The 18,709-nt window shown below is 47.8% G+C and overlaps 1 protein-coding gene across 1 annotated transcript; it reads left to right on the top strand.

Moving 5' to 3' along the window:
* The first annotated feature begins 56 nt into the window (after positions 1–56).
* Positions 57–18,354, top strand: HSD3B7 (hydroxy-delta-5-steroid dehydrogenase, 3 beta- and steroid delta-isomerase 7). The gene is made up of 7 exons (XM_064677780.1): positions 57–292; positions 3,968–4,123; positions 7,151–7,259; positions 11,470–11,569; positions 12,438–12,600; positions 13,501–16,873; positions 17,003–18,354. The coding sequence occupies exons 1-6, from the start codon at positions 145–147 to the stop codon at positions 13,938–13,940; spliced, it is 1,116 nt and encodes a 371-aa protein (XP_064533850.1). The 5' UTR covers positions 57–144; the 3' UTR covers positions 13,941–16,873; positions 17,003–18,354.
* Positions 18,355–18,709: the final 355 nt, after the last annotated feature.

Consider the following 18,709-nt stretch of genomic DNA (forward strand, 5'->3'; position numbering starts at 1 on the left):
TGTGTAACTGGATGGAGTTAATGTTCAGCCAGCAGCGTTCTATGACAGCTAAACTTTAGACTTAGTTCAGAAAACACACTGGCTGAGAGCTCAGCAGAGCACAGAAGGATCCTGGCACCTTCAACCTCAGAAACATCTTCAGAAATGGATGGGGCCTGGGTCTACCTGGTGACAGGAGGATGTGGGTTTATCGGGGAGAAGATCGTAGAGCTCCTGTCTGAGCAAGACTACATCAAAGAAGTCAGAGTTTTTGATTCAGTAGCAAAAGGAGAAGTAGAATATCTCACCACAGGTAAGAAAAGAGCATCAGCATCTATTTGGTGGCCAGAACCCTCCCTTTCATGGTAGATGGAATAATGTTGGAGATGCCACAGTTACAGGCACGGGGTTAAAGGGACTGGATAAAGAACAGCTTCCAGCTCTGAAAGGTTTTTCAGCACAGGACTAAATCAAAGAAAAAAAAGATCCATAGCCTGTACCCTCCAGAGATGTCACAGGAGGACCTAAGTCCCCACACAGGGATCAGTTGTAAGGAGCAATGTGCACACTGAGTATGTGACAGGGGAACTTGGCTGCCCAGTTGCTTCTGCTCAACCAGTCTGACTGACAGCAAAGGGACACAAAACCATCCTCCTGAACTGCTCCAACCAGTCACCAATTCTGAAAGATAAAAATCCTGACAATAATAGAAGAGAAACTCAGCATCTGCTGCAGGTATTGTGAAATAAATTATGGAAATAATTGGGAGAAACCTTCAGCAGCCTTCCTGTGCATATGAAGGAAGAGGTGAGTCTCAGTAAACACTCTCAGAGATACTAAATTAATCCATTTGATCATATTCTGAGAGCTGCCTTCGTCCGGGGTTGAGCACAGCAAGATACATTGGGGGAAAACAACCTGTTTTACTGGATTCAGGAACACCCAAGCAAAACAAGCCAAGGCAGCTCAGGTAATGGTGGGCTGGGTCCCCTCTGTCTGACTGCCCAGACCTTCAGCCTGCTTTGAGAGAGGCAAAAGTGATAAGGGAGGTCCCATCTGTGGGGAGATATCGATAGAAGAGGCATTTAGAGCAAGCTAAGACTCCCAGGGAAATATGACTATCAGAAACCTTCCCTGGCAGATGAACTGAGCAGACTGGCTGCCCCAGGTTTCAGGGAGCCAATTGCCTTAAAAGCACCCATAATTGAAGAAAAAGCTGTTTAAACCATGGGGAGGTGCCATCATCCAGGCTCCAGGAGTGGTCTGTGGCCTGACACCGCAGCAAACAAGGCAGGAGCAGCCTGAGGGGCCATCCCAACCCCATCCCTCTGCCCCAAGACAGACCAGCCCTGCAGATGTTTGTCTGTCCTGTCCCCAGGCCACCTCAGGCAGCCCATTTATCTCTGCAGCACCACTGCTGTGGTACAGCCTAATCTGCACTTGGAGTCCTTCATTTCTCATCCACCCTTAGAATAGGTGTTACACTATTACTGTAATTTTTTTAAAAACAATCTTCATCACCTAAAAACCCCCTCCTTCCACTCCATACTGGTTTCTCCTTTTGGCTAAATGAGCATTCCCTCCTTCCTCCTCCACTCCTCCTCAGGCACTGGTGTTGCTCCTTTCTGGAAGAGGGGCATTGAGGTTTGGGCAGAGAGACCAGTTGTGGCCTTCCCACTGCTGTGTAAAGCTGATGGATTTGTGCCCTCCATCCTGGAATTCCTCCTCCTGTTTCCCCTGTCACTACAGTGATGCCTTTGTCCCACTCACAAGGACCCAACAGGCAACAGCTCCTGAGCTGCCCTAGCCCAATTTAACCCTTTCATGAAGACCTGCTGCCTCTTCCCTGCTCAGCCCAAAAAATTCTCTTTGTTCCTATCAAACTTCCCCTTTCTTTTCCAGCCTCTCTGAGTTACACACAGCTCATTCTCTAATCCTCCAGTCCCTCCCTGTCTGATGTTATCTGCTGATTTAATGAACAAATCTGCCGGATTCTTGATGAAAACAATAAAAAAAAGACTCAAATACAGCAATAAGCCCCGGAGAGCCCCAGGGCAGGCACCTACCACAGCTGGCAATTCCCTGGGAACTGTAATTCCCCAGCTTTGTGCTCTCCCTAATGGGGCTCATTTAGCCCTGTGTTTTCCTGACCCGCTCACGAGAACGACACAGAGTTTCCAAAGCCCTCCTAAAATCAAGATAGATGTCATCAACCTGTTCCACAATATCCCTGCAGCCTGTTACTTTGTCATGAGAACAAAGGAGGTTTATCTGACTTGATTTGTTCTTGACAAATCCTTGTCAGCTGCTGCTGTTCTCCTTATTACCCCACAGGTGCTCACACACATGTTGTCTTAGTGTGTGCTCCTGGATTTCCTGGGGTTGAAATCAAAATATTCTGGAATTTCCTGGCTCTTCTTCACCTCCTTTCTAAGCACAGGTGTTTCATTTGCTCTACTGCAGTTTTCCAGTGCCTTCAAAAGTTCTCCAAAGTAGCTGATAATGCAACAGGGCTGCAGTTACACCCATCACCTCCTTATTGCTCTTATCAATCTGAAAATTTCTCATGGTTGCCTTACACAGCTGCCTTAAGACAGATGATGTAAAAAAGACTATTTAACACTTCAACCTGATGGGTTCCAGGCTTTCCCAAACCACAGAGCAGCAGAAAAATCCCCCCAAGAGTCTGCTGACACCCTGGTCCTCTGGGCAATTGTTTGACCCGTGCTACAAGGACAACTCCTTTCTTTTCCCCCTCTATTCTCACTGAAGCAACTCTGTGCTTTAATACTGAATTATTTTTAGTATTATCATTCAATATTAATTAAGAATATTGAGTGTGAGTGAGTCCACCAAATCTTGGCTATGCTAATTAAGAAAGTGGCCTGACCCTTTTGTGGAATTCCAGCCTCCTCCTCCATCCCACGGTGCTCAGAAAACAGAGCTGCTGTGTTGGATTCTGTCCCTCCCTTTAGTTCATGAGGAATAACCCTGTTCTCTTCCCCCCTTTTCCTGGTAGTTCTTCACTGAGGGTTTCCATGTCATAACACTCCCAGAGCTGCAGCCACAGACCCTTCCCTGAGCTGCTCATGTGTAGGATCCCTCAGAAATCCCTGCCCTGATCCCAGGACACATTGGGCTCTCCAGACAGCCACCAGTCCAGGGCAGAGGGGACTTCTCCTTCCCAAAGGAACCCTGTGAGTGCATTATTGCCAATCCCCAAGGAGCACAGCCTCCTAACCCCAGCTCCTTGCTGGCCTGTTCCCAACTACACGAAAGGAAAAAGGGAAAAATCCTACTCAAACATTGCAACACTGTCTGAAAGCAAGAAAATTAGTAGTAGATGCCAAGAGTAGCTATGTATGGAAAGCTATTTTGAGGAAGAAGGAGGGGGAGAAAGGAGATAGGGGGAAAATTCCTTCTGAGTGGCTCAAAGAGAGGAATTTCCTATGAAACTTTTAATACCTGTTATGTTATTTTCCCCTCCCATCTACGGTGTTTGCAATTTAAATAAAGCTCTGTGCAATGTCCCTTGAACTTCCCCGGTGTTATTCCCAGCAACCCCTAAAAATCCTCTGTCTGAAGGAAAGTGTACAGCAAGAAAAAAAGTGTCCAGCTTCCCAAATCCCCGGGGACTGGAGCAGCCCTGTGACCAGCTGCAGCTCTGGGCCGAGTGTCTCCTGCTCTCAGCACCATCCTTGGATGCAGACAGGGGATTTGCAATGACAGACACAGCTCTTCTGGCCCACTGTTCATGCAGAGTGCTGTGCTGAATCAAACCAGATGCACATCTGGCTTCTTGGGGCTCGGAACCAGGGATGAATTTCCCCCTGGCGTGACGTGTTCCGTCGGTCCAGTCACGGCCTTGCCCTGCAGACAGCAAAGCTTTGCACGCAGGATCCTGGCTCTGCAGGAAGGTGAGGATGTTGGTTTGTACTTTTTTTTTTTATCCCCCCCTTGCATCTCTGGTCCTGTTCTTTTCCCCCAGCCACCACTCGTGTGACAGCGGTGAACGGAGACGTGCGGGACTACGAGGCGCTGCTGGCTGCCATGCAGGGGGTGCACGTGGTGATCCACACGGCCGCCCTCGTGGACTACAGAGGCACAGTGCCCTTCTGGGAGATGAGAGCCGTCAACGTGGGGGGTAAGCTCTGGAAAACAAGGAATTAAACCCGGCCTCAGCTTCCTCACACACCCTGGTGCAGTCACACGAGAGGCTGCGAGGAACACCCGCTCAGGTTTTGCGCTCCCTCGCTTCAGTTCCTGAGGAATAACCCTGTCCTCTTCTCACTTCAGCCTGGTAGTTCTTCACTGAGGGTTTCCATGTCATAACACTTCCACAGCTGCAGCCACAGACCCTTCCCTGAGCTGCTCATGTGGAGGATCCCTCAGAAATCCCTCCCCTGTCCTGAATTCCACACCACTCTGCTGCGAGATGGGAAAGGTGCCCAGGACCTTTTTTTTTCCAGTGGGCAAGTTTCTGCCCTTGCCCCTCTGTCCTTGCTCAGGGCAGGTCATGCTGCTCCTCATCCCAAAACATCAGCTCTGGGCTCAGTTATCATACAGCTGTTCTGGTCCAGGGTATAACTTTCCCTAATAAGGGATCCAGAACACGCCCACAGTGGTAAGAAACTGTTTAGTGTGTGACAAGGACAACAATTAAAAATTAACCCCTGTTCTAGGCATCTTCACAGGGATAAAAAAAAGCCCTGTATACACCTGCACAAGGCTGTACACATTGAACTGCACCCACTAGAAGGGAGTGACGTTATTTTAATCACAGTCAGAGTTCCCAAATGTCATGTACCTACAAACCACGTGCCACTGAGAGCTCCACACCTCGTCCTTCCGACCACCAAGAGCCGGGTTTGTGTTCAGTGCAAGATCTGCTTAAAGAAAATTTGTTCATAAATCCAGGAAATAAGCACAGGCTGTAAAAATAATGAAATCCCTATTACAGCAGCAATTCCAGTGGCACCTCAGGCTGTTAGCTACTAAAATAGTCGTTAACCAAAGGGAAGGGATTTAATTTTTTTTTTATATGTATGTCTCAAACCCGGTTACTGCTTAGGGCTTCTGCTATTTGCTGATACATTCGAGGGTAACATTTAAATTCTTTTTGTTGTTTTCAAACCCAGATGCTTTTAAGAGCCTGTGTTGTGCTCTTTGTGTACTGAGAATATTCAGAGCCTGAGGCTTCCCACTGCCTTGTAATGGCTTTGTGAGACCTTCCTCTTCACTGTGCTTGCTGTGAGCAAGGTACTTCTGCACAGGCAGGTTTTTAGAGAACACTGGGCACTCCCCTCTTCAGCAAACCAAACCTCTTGCAGATGTTTGTGACATTCCCAGAAAACCACACAGGCAAAGATTTTCCAGCGTGACTGGGTGTCCCTCAGGGGCACAGTTTGGGATGGCTTTACAGGAGCCTGTCCTGCATTTCTGCCTCCCCTTGGAGGAGGCACCTCTTCTCCCTTCACCTAAACCTCCCTAAATCTCCTCCACACAGACCTGCTGCCCTCAGCAGGACTTCTCCAAATCCCAAAGGGAGAGAGTAGTCTAAACTTTTCTGTCAAAATCATAGCAGATGAAAGAACAAAAAATAGTATTTGATACCTGCTGCAGACTTCATGGAAAAAAATAGGGTCAGAACAGGTCAAGTCTATAATCCTCTAGCTGGCTCCTCTGTGCAGCTCAGGCCGCAGAATTTCATCCAATTATTGCCTTAAGCCCAACAATTTGTGGCTAAATTGGACCAATCCTTTTCAAAAGACTTGTTGCCTCCAATTAAGGGTGCAAGTTAATGGGCTATCTATCATGTCTTTCAGCAAGCCATAACAATGCTGAGGAGTGGTGGTGTGGCTGTGGTTAATTCCCATTTCTGGCAAAAATTTACATCTTCTGCTTTGATTCTCTCCTCTGTTTCAACCACTGGCTGCCGAATCCTGTTACAGTCTTGTTGACTAGATTGAAGAATTCTCTTCTGCAAGAATTATTTTTTCCATCTAGTCACTTAAAGACTTTTTAATCTGCTTTTTGTTAAGCTGAATGGGTTTTAACTCAGCTGTTTCCAGTGATGTTTCTCAGCAGGGGTTCTCAGTTAACTTTACATATTGTGATAGGCTCATGGAGAAGCAGACTGATCCTTTTCCACCAGGACTTCACACTGATTCATGCCCTCTGAAATTATCCTAAACTCAGGATTTCCCTGGTAATTTCAGATTATGCCTTTAACAACAAAGAGAACAGGAATCCCAAGCCCTCCCACACAAGATCTGCAGGGAGGCTCAGGGGCAGAGTCAGATTAGCCAAGTATAAATACTATGGAGGTTTCTGGAAACCAACCCTACGAGCTGCTTCCTTTAAGATCTGCCCTATCAGATTTGAAGGCCCTCAGAATGCAGCCATGGTTATGCTGTTGTCACTCAGATTCTCACAGATCAGCTTGAATCAAAATCACAATGAATGCAAAAACCACCCCTGGAAGAGTCATAAATATCTGAACCCACAGAACACCCCAAACCAACCAAACTAAAGCCACACACACCAACCCACAGGTTCAGCCAGACCAACTTTCCTTAAACCAAACCATGCTTTGGATTCATCTGTTTTTCCTGTGGACTTGTGGGCTGCCCCTACAATCTTATTTAAAGTTCTGCAGCTCTCAAGGGCCTGCTGCAATGGTTTCACCCCAGAGCACCCTGCAGGGCTTCTATAGAGCCACACATGCAACTAAAACACTGAGCCTTTTGCCAGAAGGCTGCAATTCACCCAGCAGTCTGTCCACAAATCAAAAAAAGGATGGAAAACAAAGAGTTCTGCTCTGCCAAGCTGTCAGCTTCCTTTTTGTTAGCAACTAGAAAGTGCAAGTTAAGGCAGTGGCCAATGGCCATAGAGGTTAAGCCACATTAAAGCTACAGATGGAACTGCTACTCCTATAAACCATCCATTCCCATGCAAACACACCCAAGGAACTGCAGCTCTGACCTGTGGCTTTGCATCTTTCCAGCCACAATAAAGCTGGATCTGCTCCAAGTGCCAGCATCCCAAGCCTGGAAATCTCTTTTGAGTGGCACCAGAGAAACCAAGCCAAGGTGGTTAACATTTGTCCTTCCTGAACAAGAGGAATCAAGGCAAGGTGTTTGATGCCTGTCCTTCCCAACCTGCCCCACAGGTACTGAAAATGTGTTGAGGGCCTGCCGTGCCCGGGACGTTCCATACCTTGTCCACACGAGCTCCGTGGCCGCGGTGGGACCCAACACCTCGTGTGAGCCCATGTTCAGGTGAGGAAGAGCAAATCTTCTCCATCCTTCTGGATTTCCAGCTAAACAGCAATGAAACTGCAACCAGATGGAGAATTCAGCTGTGGCTACAAAGGAGATACGTGTTGCCCTTCCTGTCTATTCCTCTTCTCTTCCTTGAAAATCCTTCCTTGAAAATCCTTCCTTGCCGCTCTTCCCTTTCGGGAACCCCCTCTTCCCGACCTGAGCCTGGCCAGCTGTGATAGCAGCGACTGAAAGGGTTGGGTGGGAGCTGAATGGCCCAGCTGCACCTCCAGGCTGTCCCCACGTGCACAGCCCTGCTCCTCTGAGCCCTAAAATCAGCATCAGAGAAGGTCTCAGATGTTTGAGGTTTGGGCCATGGTCAAGTTGCATCCTGCTGTCAGGTCACAGTTTTTGCTCTCCCCTTACAATCAGTCAACCCAAAGGGCAGGTGACCCTCTACTGCTGCCAACACACTCTCCCTCCTCTTCCCAGCTCCACAGGGAATTGCCATTAAGCCTGTACCCATCTCCTGCTGTCAGATGTGGGCAAATCTCATGTAGCACTAACTCAGAAGAAAGTAATTTGGCCACACAGTCTCAGGGCACAGATGTATTGGTGTGAAGGTTCCCTGCAGCATTCAGGTGTATTTACACCCTTCTGTTACCTGGGTCTGACCTGTAAATTGTGTCCTTCTATCCCTCAAAATCCATTTTCCTGGCAACAAGCTCATGAGGGCTGATTCCTGGACTCCTGATGCCACTACTTTGGGTCACTGTGCTCAACCCATCTCCTCTGTGTGTGGCTCCCATGAGACCGACCCACAGACCCAGAAGAAGCAGCAGAGCTTCAGAAACCCCTCTGTGGCAAAGGTGGGATTTGCAGCAACACAAAGACAGTGGTCAAAATTACAATTCTGAGGGGTTTTTTTTGCTTACAGATCTTTGATCTCCAGACCTGACTGTCACAATCAGCTGCCACTCCTGCTCAGGGCTCAGCACTGGGACACCTTTGCTATTCCTGGCTCAGCAGTACCTGCACTCTGACAACAGGGCTGCTATTTCTGAAGACCAGGAGCTGAGGTTTTAGGTGGAATTTGAGGTCAGGTAGAAATATCTGCAGCCTGATATGTGCTATTGGAAGGGCCTTTGCTGGTTCCAAGCATGGTTGTAGCCACACAGGCCATGCTCAAACCACGGAAACTTGAGTGCAAGGGGAACTGGCTCAAAGTCAGGGTTTTTTCTCTCCAGGCAGCCAGGCTGGGCACAGCTGGCTTAGTTGCTCCAGAAATTTGAGCCCAGCTAGAAAAGGCTGCTTAAGATACAACTTAAAATGACCTACAAGCCTAAATTTCACCCTCACAAGTAAGCTAAGGCATAACCCAGTTGTTTTGAAAAGTGTTTAAGTACCCAAATCTGTAGAATAAATGTCTGGCTTATGGGAAAAAAAAAATCATGAGAGCAACAAACCACTTGGGACTATGAGCACCAGAGAGTCTGTGTCACTGCAAAGCTATGGAATTTGTTCATTAGCATATCCAGGTCATTTCTAAAAATGAATGTAGATACGAGCACATCCTTGTCAGTATTTTAGTCCTGAGACTGAAGAGACAGATGTGAATAGATGTCTTGAAAAAATCGACCTCAGATCTTGCCTGAGAGCACAGTCCTTTGGCTTGGAATGGTGGCACCAGTGGGGGCAAGCAAAATCCAGCTGGGCTGGAGCTCGTGGAGTTACACCTGGACATCCTCTGCCCACCACATCCCAACCCTTCCCCACCACGAATGCAAATAAAAGCACACCTAGAGCCTCTGAGGCACTTGGCAGAACACACTCAGGTTCTGCCATTGAGCTGGGAGGAAGCTCAAGAGGGTGGCCTTCATTCTCCAGTGGTTTTGATTCTAAACTAAGGGAATTACATAATGAGAGAAGGGTCAGCCCCCCAGCCAAAACTTACACTACGTGCTTCAATAGGGAGCCCAGGGATGGCTGGAGGGCAGTGAAATATGGCTCTATTTTCCAGACTGAAAGCACCTTTCCCCTTCCTCTTCTCATCTCCCCCTTCCTCACCCAACCTGTTCCACCCTCTCCCTCACAACCCGCAATTCCGCCTGCCTTTCCCCTTTTTCTCTGTCCCCCTTCTCCACCATTCCTCCTGTAATTTATTTAACTCCCTTTTCCGCCGACACAGACAAAGCCCGGTGAGTCTGTGGCCGGGGCGATGGGTGCGGGGATGACGCTCACACCTCAGCATCCGACAAGAATAGAAAACGCCTCTGTCAGCCCCGATCCCCCCGGGACAGCCACCGCTGAGATCCCTCCTGACAACGCCGCTCCGCTCTGATTAGCGTTCGGTTCCCTCTGATCGCTTTGAAAAGCAGGAGCATTGTGCCGAGCTCTTTGTTACTCCCGAGCTCGGGAGGGGAGGGGGAAGGCACACGAGTGGAGCGCTGCAGCCCCGGAACGCCGGGGTGGGTTCGCCCCCTTTGTGGAGCTGCTGCTTTTTAAAAGCTTTGCGAGGCAAGAAAAAAAAAAATTGGACTGGGGAAAAAAAAAAAAAAAAGAGAGAAAGCAATTAAAACTAGAACTTCTAGATAACCCCTCCTATTTGTCTTGGGCCTCTCCCGGGCTTGCAACAAACCTTGCACAATCTATCTTTTGTCTCGCTTGTTTTTCGGTTTGTCTCTTGCTCATCACCTGTAAACACGGGGAAAGGGAGGAGGGTTTTCTGATAAAAGCCCAGGGTGTGCGAGGAGGCTGCATTTCTGATGCTCCTAATTTATTTCTGTTGCTGCAGCACAAGAAGCCCCTGATCTCAGCTGGGATACCCGGCACACAACACACTGGGCTGCTGAACAGGCAGGAGCAAGGCAGCAGCATTATCCACATTTTACACATGGAAATCTGAGCAGAGAAAAGGGAAAGCAAGTAGCCCAAGGTCAGACAGGGAGCCTGAGACAGAGCTGGCCCTCCCGGGGCCCAGTGTTTGACAAAAACACCTCTGCTGCAGATCTGCTGTGTGAACTCGCCACAGGCCACTCAACCCTTCCAAGAGGTGCATCCAAGCCCCATCTGCCAAAGGAGCAGGATAATTCCCCACTGCCCTGCATGGGGTGCCCCATGCCTGGCAGAGTCCTGGGTTTGCCTGGAGTGGATTTCTCTTAGAGAGCAAAATATAGAATAAATGAATTCAAAAACGGGAAGAAAGTCTCCTGCAGCACACAGAGGGAGAGAGAGCTGATCCATGCTAGGCACGGCAGCAGGGGAGCAAGTGCCCACACAGTATTCATGGATGGTTCTTCCCAATGCTTCAAACAAGGTTTTCTTCACTCCCCAGCCCCTCCAGAGCCCACTGGATTTGCTTAAGCAAATCCAAATTAGTGAAGAACTAGTCTGATCTAGAACCACTGGGACAAAACGCCTTCAGCCTGGTGAGGAATAGAGCTGCTCTCTTGTTTCTCCTTGGAATTATTTCAGGCCCTGTGAGGCCAGTTACACTTTAGTTCCCAAGGGTTTCCCTTTGCAGCTGTGAGGTGGGAGGCTGGGGAGCACGTTGTCTTCCACAGCCACAACCCAGTGTCCCCAGCACGGCTGGAGCCCTGCTTGCCCTTAATTGTGGGTCATTGCTTTGCCTTCCCCTCAAACTTAATTTGTTAGGGGAGATGAAGGAACAATCCCAGCACAAACCTGCTGATTGCAAGTCTTCCAGATCACCAGCAGCTCTATCACATCCCCAGCAAATGCCTCCCAACTTTAATCAACTCTGTGAGAAAATTAAGCAGTAGCTTCTCCTTTTAGTTTATGGCTCATGAGAGGCTTTTCTCTGCCTCTAATGAAAAAATGAAGCAGGATTGCTCTCATTTTTCCTGCCTTCCATCTTCTTATGCTCTTTTCACCTTGTTCAGCTTCTGTGAGTGGCTGAACAATGTAACTCCACTGCCTTCTAATTTGCCCACTGGGATATTATTTGCTTCCATTGCACTCTTGGACAAAACCAAACCCAGCTCTCAGAAATCAAACCAGTGCCCTCATGCCAACCTGGATGTGAACACCACGGACCACGTGGTGTTTCTTGGGGCCTTATTTGTCCCAGACTGCAGCAGGGATCTCAGATTCCCATAGCTGCCAGCCAGCAGCAGTCCCCGGGCAGCAGGGACTGCAGAGGAAATCCCGCTGGGACAGATGTCTCCAAACCCTGTGGTCACTCACCATCTCTCCCAATGTGTTCCAGAGGAAATGAGGACACTGAGTACAGTGGGGAAGTGGAGCTGCCCTATGGGAAGACAAAAGCCATGGCAGAAAAACTAGTGCTTGAAGCCAACGGAAAAAAGGTACCAAATCCAACAGCAGCACCCCTGGAATTACAGCACAGGATGGGGAAAGGAGGGAGTTGGTTAAAAAGACCCCACAGCTCCTGTCTAAGTGTGTATCCAAATGCTGCCTTGATTTGATGCATAAACCACAATGTCCTAAGCTTCCCAAAGCCCAGTATTCCCACACCAGCAGGAAGCTGCCAAACTCTGGCAGGATCAAAGGATGCTTCCCTTTGAGCCTGTGCTTCAGCTCCAGCAGGACTGTGACTTTGGAAAGAGCTGTGCTAAATCAGGGTTGAAGAAACCAGGTTCACCTAGTTCATACTGCATAAAAGTATAATTTCCAGGCATGTCTGAGTGACTTCAGAACCAAAAATATTGGTGCACCCAGAGTCAGCCCCCTACCTAAGGCAGCTGGCCAGACTTTGAGAGTGCCAGGGCAGTCAGCAGGCAGAGGAGTTGTTCTAGGGAATGAACCAGAACGTAAAAATGAGACCTGTGTCCTAAATCACTGCCTAGAGCATCCCTTCCCCTGTTACAGTTTGAGGCCACTCAGCTTGGTTGGTGTCCTCTGGTACCCGATTTTAGTTGTTGCAAAAACTCATCACAACTGCAGAAGAGTTCATGCCACCAGCACCCTCCATCCAGCACCTCTCAGGGAGCATGTGTGGGTGCAGGTGAGCTATGAAAAAAAAGCAGAATCAAACTGGGCACCTCCTGGCATTTTTAGGCACCCAAACCGTGTCCCAAACATCCAGAGCACCTCTGCAAATGGCAGCTCCTCTAGGCCAATATTCCCAGGTTTTGGGTTTATCTGGCAAACCCGCGGTGGAAGAATTTCACCTCTGAGTCCATCCCTCACTAACATCCCTGCCCTGTTTTCCAGCTGAGCCATGGTGGGAAGCTCACCACCTGCATCATCCGAGCCAACACCGTGTACGGGGAGAAGGCAGCGTTTCTCCAGGAGCTCTACCGGGGGGCCAAGGCCAGGAAGGGGGTCCTGAACTTCCTGGAGCCTGAGGACTCGGAGCGGAATCACACCTACGTGGGTGAGGGACTGAGCTCTCTGCCTGCTTTAGCCACAGGGGGTTTACACATCACCTTAACCATAATCTTCCAAGACAGAGAGATGAATGTGGTCAGTGAGCACAAATGTTCTTATAGCCACAAAACTAAAGATTTTTTCAGGCAGCTGCTCACTACCACTGTTTTCCTGGGAAGGGTTTTCTTTTTTTTTCCCTTGGTAAACGTTTTAGGGGGTATATGGGGGGCAGAGAGAGAAATTCAGGTAATATTTTGAAAATGTTTTTGCTTTGAAAAGACAATTTGTTCTTCATTAGAAGAAATCATCTTACCACTACTTGTCAAATTCCTTACAGAAAAGGCTGTATGGATATAAATCATAAATGATTTTAGCAAGCACAAGAAACTACTCACAAAGCCTACAGGAGGAGTTTGTTGTGGTGCTGAATGCCTTTCAGGGGAGTACAACTCACCATGCAGGGGTTCAGTCACTTCCGTGCAGCACACTTAGATGTCTTTTCCCAAAAGTGCAGATAACAGTATTTTGAAAATGCTCTCAGAGAAGAATCAGGCCCAGATAAATCAAGTGACTTCTTCAAAGGCTCACAGCAGAGCCAGGAATAAAACCCTCGAGCACTGACTCTCATTCATCCTCCTCTCACTACAAAACACTGCCCTTTCCCTTCACATGAACCAGGATCACGAGGCACATTAATTGTCCAGCTCAAAGAGGAGACCAAAGGTTTAAAGGATCTTGGAGGCCTGGATTAACTCCTCAGTCTCTCTACAGTGCAGCTGAGCACACCACGAGTGCTTCCCTGCTTCCCAGCACTGAGGCTGGCAGATCCAATGTACTCATTCTACAGTAAACAGGGAAATTCAGCTCCTCCTGAATACCTGTTTCTCTCCCCCTCTTATTTCTCCAGGGAACGTTGCATGGATGCATGTCCTTGCAGCAAGGAACTTGCAGCTGAAACCAGGCTTACTGGCAGGACAAGTGTACTATTCCTATGATGACACTCCAACCAGGAAAGGTTTCCTGGTCAGGCACCAGCTGCTGTCCACTGCAGACCCCTCGGTGAGACTGGGCTCCCACATCCCCTACTGGAAGATGTGGTTAATGATACAACTGCACAAGATAATCAGGGTCATCTTGTTGCCCTTCTGGAAGCCACAGCCTTTCCTAAACCTGCCTTTGCTGAACACAATAGTCACCACCTTCTCCTACGAGACAGACAAAGCCTCCAGGCATTTCGGGTACAAACCCCTGTTCACCTGGAACGAGAGCAGGCACAGAACTGCCCAGTGGCTGAGAGCAGCTGTGGGGAACCTGGAATCCCCCCATCTTCCCAGGAAGAAGAACTGAACCCCACTTTTGGGGTGAGGAGATCGCTCATCCCACCGGCAGGTTCCACCTGAGCTTCGCAGCACGTGCAGATCTCTGGCAGGAACTTTGCAAACACAGGAATCCTGGTGCTGAGACAGAGAAGGAGCAAAACTCTGAGGCTGCAAATACATACACCTGTCATGCCAAAATCTCAGCTATTTTGTGTTGTCCTGTGAAACACCAGGGTGCATTTGAAAGCTTCCTCTCTTGCAGCCACGTGGGGCTCAGTCACTGCCATGGTGCCAGCACTGCATGGGGTCACTCCTGGGAACAGGACAGACAGGCTCAGGGGAGAAAGGGTGCTCAAAAAACACCTTTTTCGTGAAATTAGTTGACCAGTTTTGTTCCACAGCCTAAGAAGCCATGGCCTCAGACAACTGGTGGGATGTCTGTACTGGCTCATACACTAAAGGGTATTCTTTTGTATAAAAAGCAGACTTTTTTGTATGAAAAGTGATACTTTTGGGGAAGATGAGGAAAACCCAGCAAGTTCTTGTTCTGCTTTAGGGTCTAATAAACAGAAAAAAAAAAATCAACCTCTTTTCCAGAACTGCCTTTTGCAAGATGCTTCCTTATTTTTGACACGTAGAATATTACATCTGTTTAGAAATATTACCCCTCTGAAAAGAAACCTCCAACCTCTTATGCTAACAATGTATAGGCTTAATTCCTAATTGCATGGATGGAGAACTGAATGTCTACAAGCTCAAAGGTGGGGCTCATATATTTTTAAGTCTGTCCCAGCACTCCAGCAGCAAAGCAAAGCAGATTAAAGCCCACGTTCAGCTGCTGTGCTGGCAAACAGCAACTTCAAGTGAAGGCCTGAGGGGCTGCATTTATGCTAAATAACGTTTGAACTTGAGGAGGGAGAGGTCACTTCAGCTCATTCCGTGGCTCTGCAGCTACACAGTCCATCTGGGAGCAGCGTTTCACAGATGATATTTTCCTAACACAGATGGGGACAGGCACTTCCAGAAAATTCACAACAAAACTGTGGTTTCTATCAGTTTATCGGCTTCTCTATTTTTAAGACATACGGAGGGGCTGCTAAATCTCCATTATGCACAGCTGAGATTTCAGTTTTCACTCGAGCTTGGAGGAATGGGGCATTTTTACAATGCTGGTTCAAATCTAAAATTAACTCTGTTGGTATCACACTTCTGTGTTCTGTGAATACATACCCATCTCAAGTGTTCCTAGAGTAAAAGTGTGCACAGGCACAAATCAAAGCTTATTTTAATTATGAGCACCCCAATAATCCTGGAAAAAGCAAGTTTCAGCATGGCATCCTTGACAGAAATGATCAAAATTTGCTTCCTGTTAGTCCCTGTAATTACCCAGGAAGGAAAGTGGAGCAATACAGCGTGAGCTGCCAAGTCACATTTGCTGAAACTCACTCTCACACTCACTCTTTCTCAAAACGAGCTTGCAAATCAGAAATCAGTGGCTCTGGTAATTCATTACTAACTTTATATAACAAATAAATTCGGGCAAAACTGTTGCAGTCTGCTTACAGGGAATTTGAAAGGTTGAAGTGTGTAAGTGAGCAGTTCCCTACTGTTTTTTCCCCCTACCATTTGTGATTGGGGGGGGGGGGGGGTGTGTTTAAGGGAGTAATAAAATTTCTGGGTTTTCTGTTTTCGCTAAAAGTCTCTTTGCAGTTTTTTTGCCATTATCCAAGCGGTAGCTGACAGCCCTTTAAGAATTTGATGAAGAAATCCGCCCTCAATCCCTCGCGCACATCGCCAGGGGCATCGCCCGGTGTGTCGGCGTTGACCTCAACAGGTTTCTAACGCTCCTGAAACGATGGATTTATCCTGCCAAAAAAGAGCCACTGGGTGGAGCTGCGAGTCTGGGAACAGGCACCATCCTCGTGGGAGCCTGTGCTGCGCCCGCTGGGCTTTAGGTGCTTTTTAAAAGAATTAAAATCCCTGCCCAGGCAGCAAGGGGTGGGAGCCTCTGCCCAGCCAGGTCTGTCCTCAGCCTGGGGCACTTGGAGTTCTGGACTTCCCTTGGCTGGCGGGAAGCAGTTTTATCTTCCCGTAGCCATGGAATCAAAGAGAATGGAGAAATTTATTTTTCCACTCGGAACTCGTTAGAAAAGAATAAAAGTTTGCTTTCTGTGTTTAAAAATAGAATTAAATCTGGCACCCCGAGCCCCGGGAACGCTTGCGCAAGAACAACACGCCGGTGCCTCCGGTCCCATTCAGAGCCCTGAGTGTGCTCCTTTGTGGGATTTGGAGCTGCTGGAGATATCAGATGGGAGAGTTGTCAAGCCCCAATACTATCCCAGAGATTAATGCCTTACAAGCTTGCCTGCTTTCAGAAACCTCGCTGGGAACCTCATCATGCTTTTGTTCCTGTCCTGCTCATCATCACCTCTGATTCTGATGCTTATCAGGATGCAGATGACATGCAGGATAAGCAGCAGGGATTTTCAAAGGTGGTTAAGTGCAGCATTTTTCAAAAGCATCTGAATTAGTTGGCTGCTCAGCTTTTTTTTCATACCTACCCACCTCCCAAGCTTTGACAAAAGCAAGCAGAGGATTCCCCTTCCCCGTTCATGGCAGAAATGGGGGGAAAAGTTAGACAGCAAAGCCTCTGTGCTGGTTTCCAAAAAGATGAGTAAGCTTCCTTTGGCTGCCCTGCCTTTTGGCTCCTCCAAGCTAATGCTGCAGCAGACTTCCTGTTAGATCCTTGATTTTATCAGATTATAACTTGTTTTCCCCTGGCAATGCTTTAATTCTTTCTACTGCATTGGGTTGTCATTGGCTTTTCTTTTCAGGGTCTCAGCCCTATTATGTAACAGCAGCAGCAAGAAAAAAAAAGAGAAAAGAAAAAATATTTCAGATCTGTTTCTACTTCTGGAGAGGAGCCTTTGTGCACAATTACTCATCCAAGAGATTCAGCAGGTATAACTGCTTCCCCCAGGGGCTCCATTATATAATTGGATTTCAGCCATACAAATTAAATCCTATCTTACCCCTTAGTTAAGCCAGGCAGTAAGTATTTAATGCTAATATCCCTGACAACTATTGCAGGGAGAAGCAGAGCTGGAGCACAGAGGAGACAGATGCAGGCAATCTCTGCTGCAGGAGCAGGGAGGATGAGCAAGGAGTGCCCTGACAGAAAGACACCTGCTGTATTTTAAACATGGCTAAACTTCCCCAGGACAAGCTGGAGTTGCTGTCTGAGCTGGAACGTGGCTCTCCCTCTGTTTTCCATCCTGCAATATTCCCATGTGTGCGCCGAGCGCTCACCCCCCAACACGCACACTTCAAAGAGCCACATGCCTAACCCTGTTTGAGTTTCTGTGCAAGTCTCTGTTCTTGTGGAATGTCTGAAGGAAGAGAATTTAGTAATATCACAACTCAAGCCAAACACACAAAACCAAGCAAAGGATCCCCAAATTAAAAAGAGAATCTCAACCCAGTTACTCATTCATCTGCATTTTCTGCCGCGTTCCGTCTTCTCCCGGCGTGTTCCTGTCAGACAAAGCCCTCTGGGCAGAGACCATCTCTTTTGGTGTCTGGTACATCAGTCACGGAGGTAGTGCATAGTAATAAAGGAAAACAGATTCCTGGTAGGAGTTAAACCAGTCAGTCTGGTACCGTAATTGGAACATAATCTCATATTGACAGTATTTAACACAGGATGTGCAGGGAACAGATGGCAGCAAGCCAGGCCTCCATCGGCCTGCAAATATTGGAAAGAGATTTTCCAAGTCCAGCTCCTGAGCCTCATCTCCGATGTCGGAAGCTTCGCTTCCCCGAGCGGGCCCTGAGCCACTGGCTAATCCCGGTTAAGGCCCCACACGCTCCTCTGCTCCAGGCCCTGCAGACACCCAGAGCTCCCACTGCCAACTGCCTTGGGAGCACTTAGAGAGGGAGCTGAAACAGCAGCGAGGGCAAAAGTCTCCATAATCCATTGGTCCAAACAGTCCCAAAGCTCTGGATGCACCTGTGAGCCTCTCCCTGGCAGAGGGACCTGCCTGTGGCACCAGGCACGACCCCTTAGTGCCAGGGACACCCCCCGTGTCACTGTGCTGCTGCTTTCCCCTCGAAAGGCCTCAGTCCTCCCAGGATCTCCCCAGAACGTGCTGGCAACAGTGACTGATTCCTTTCTCCAAGCCCAAAACGCTGAGCTAAAGCAGGTGAAAGGAGAGGAAGCACATTTATTCCAAGGCTCATCCCGTGGAACAGAGTGCAGACAGGGGCTCAGCTTTCCAAGGGTGTGGGAGAACCACACCGTGCTTCTCAGAGCTGCTACAGAAAGTTCAAATTGATTTTTCTCTCTTTCAGCAATTAATTCCCATTAATCAACTTACTGTACAATGCTGCGCTATAATTCACGAATTTTATGCACTATATGAATAAAATTGCACATATATTTTTATGTGATTTTCATTTAATTGAATTCCGGGGAGATTTATCTGCTGGGTTATTAATAAATCTTAATATGGCCTATAACATTCAATTGATATTTAATTAACCTGCAATAACTGCCTTGTAAAATGTAAATTAAATGCTTTATTTTTTCCAGGCATATAACGTTAAATCAAATTCTTCGTTCTGCCAGTAAAACAAAAAAGAAGTGGGGGGAAAAAAACAAAGCTTAGACCTGAAAATATTTGATGTTTAAAGAGGTTCAAACTGGAAATCAGATCCCATGCTTTGTAATCAGTTCTTCTCTTGAGGAAGTACTTTTCCACTGTCTCCCCACCTTTAAAGATCACAGGAATTTGGGTG

Source organism: Pseudopipra pipra, chromosome 21 (genome assembly GCF_036250125.1).
Source record: "Pseudopipra pipra isolate bDixPip1 chromosome 21, bDixPip1.hap1, whole genome shotgun sequence".
NCBI classification, from domain to species: Eukaryota; Metazoa; Chordata; class Aves; order Passeriformes; family Pipridae; genus Pseudopipra; species Pseudopipra pipra.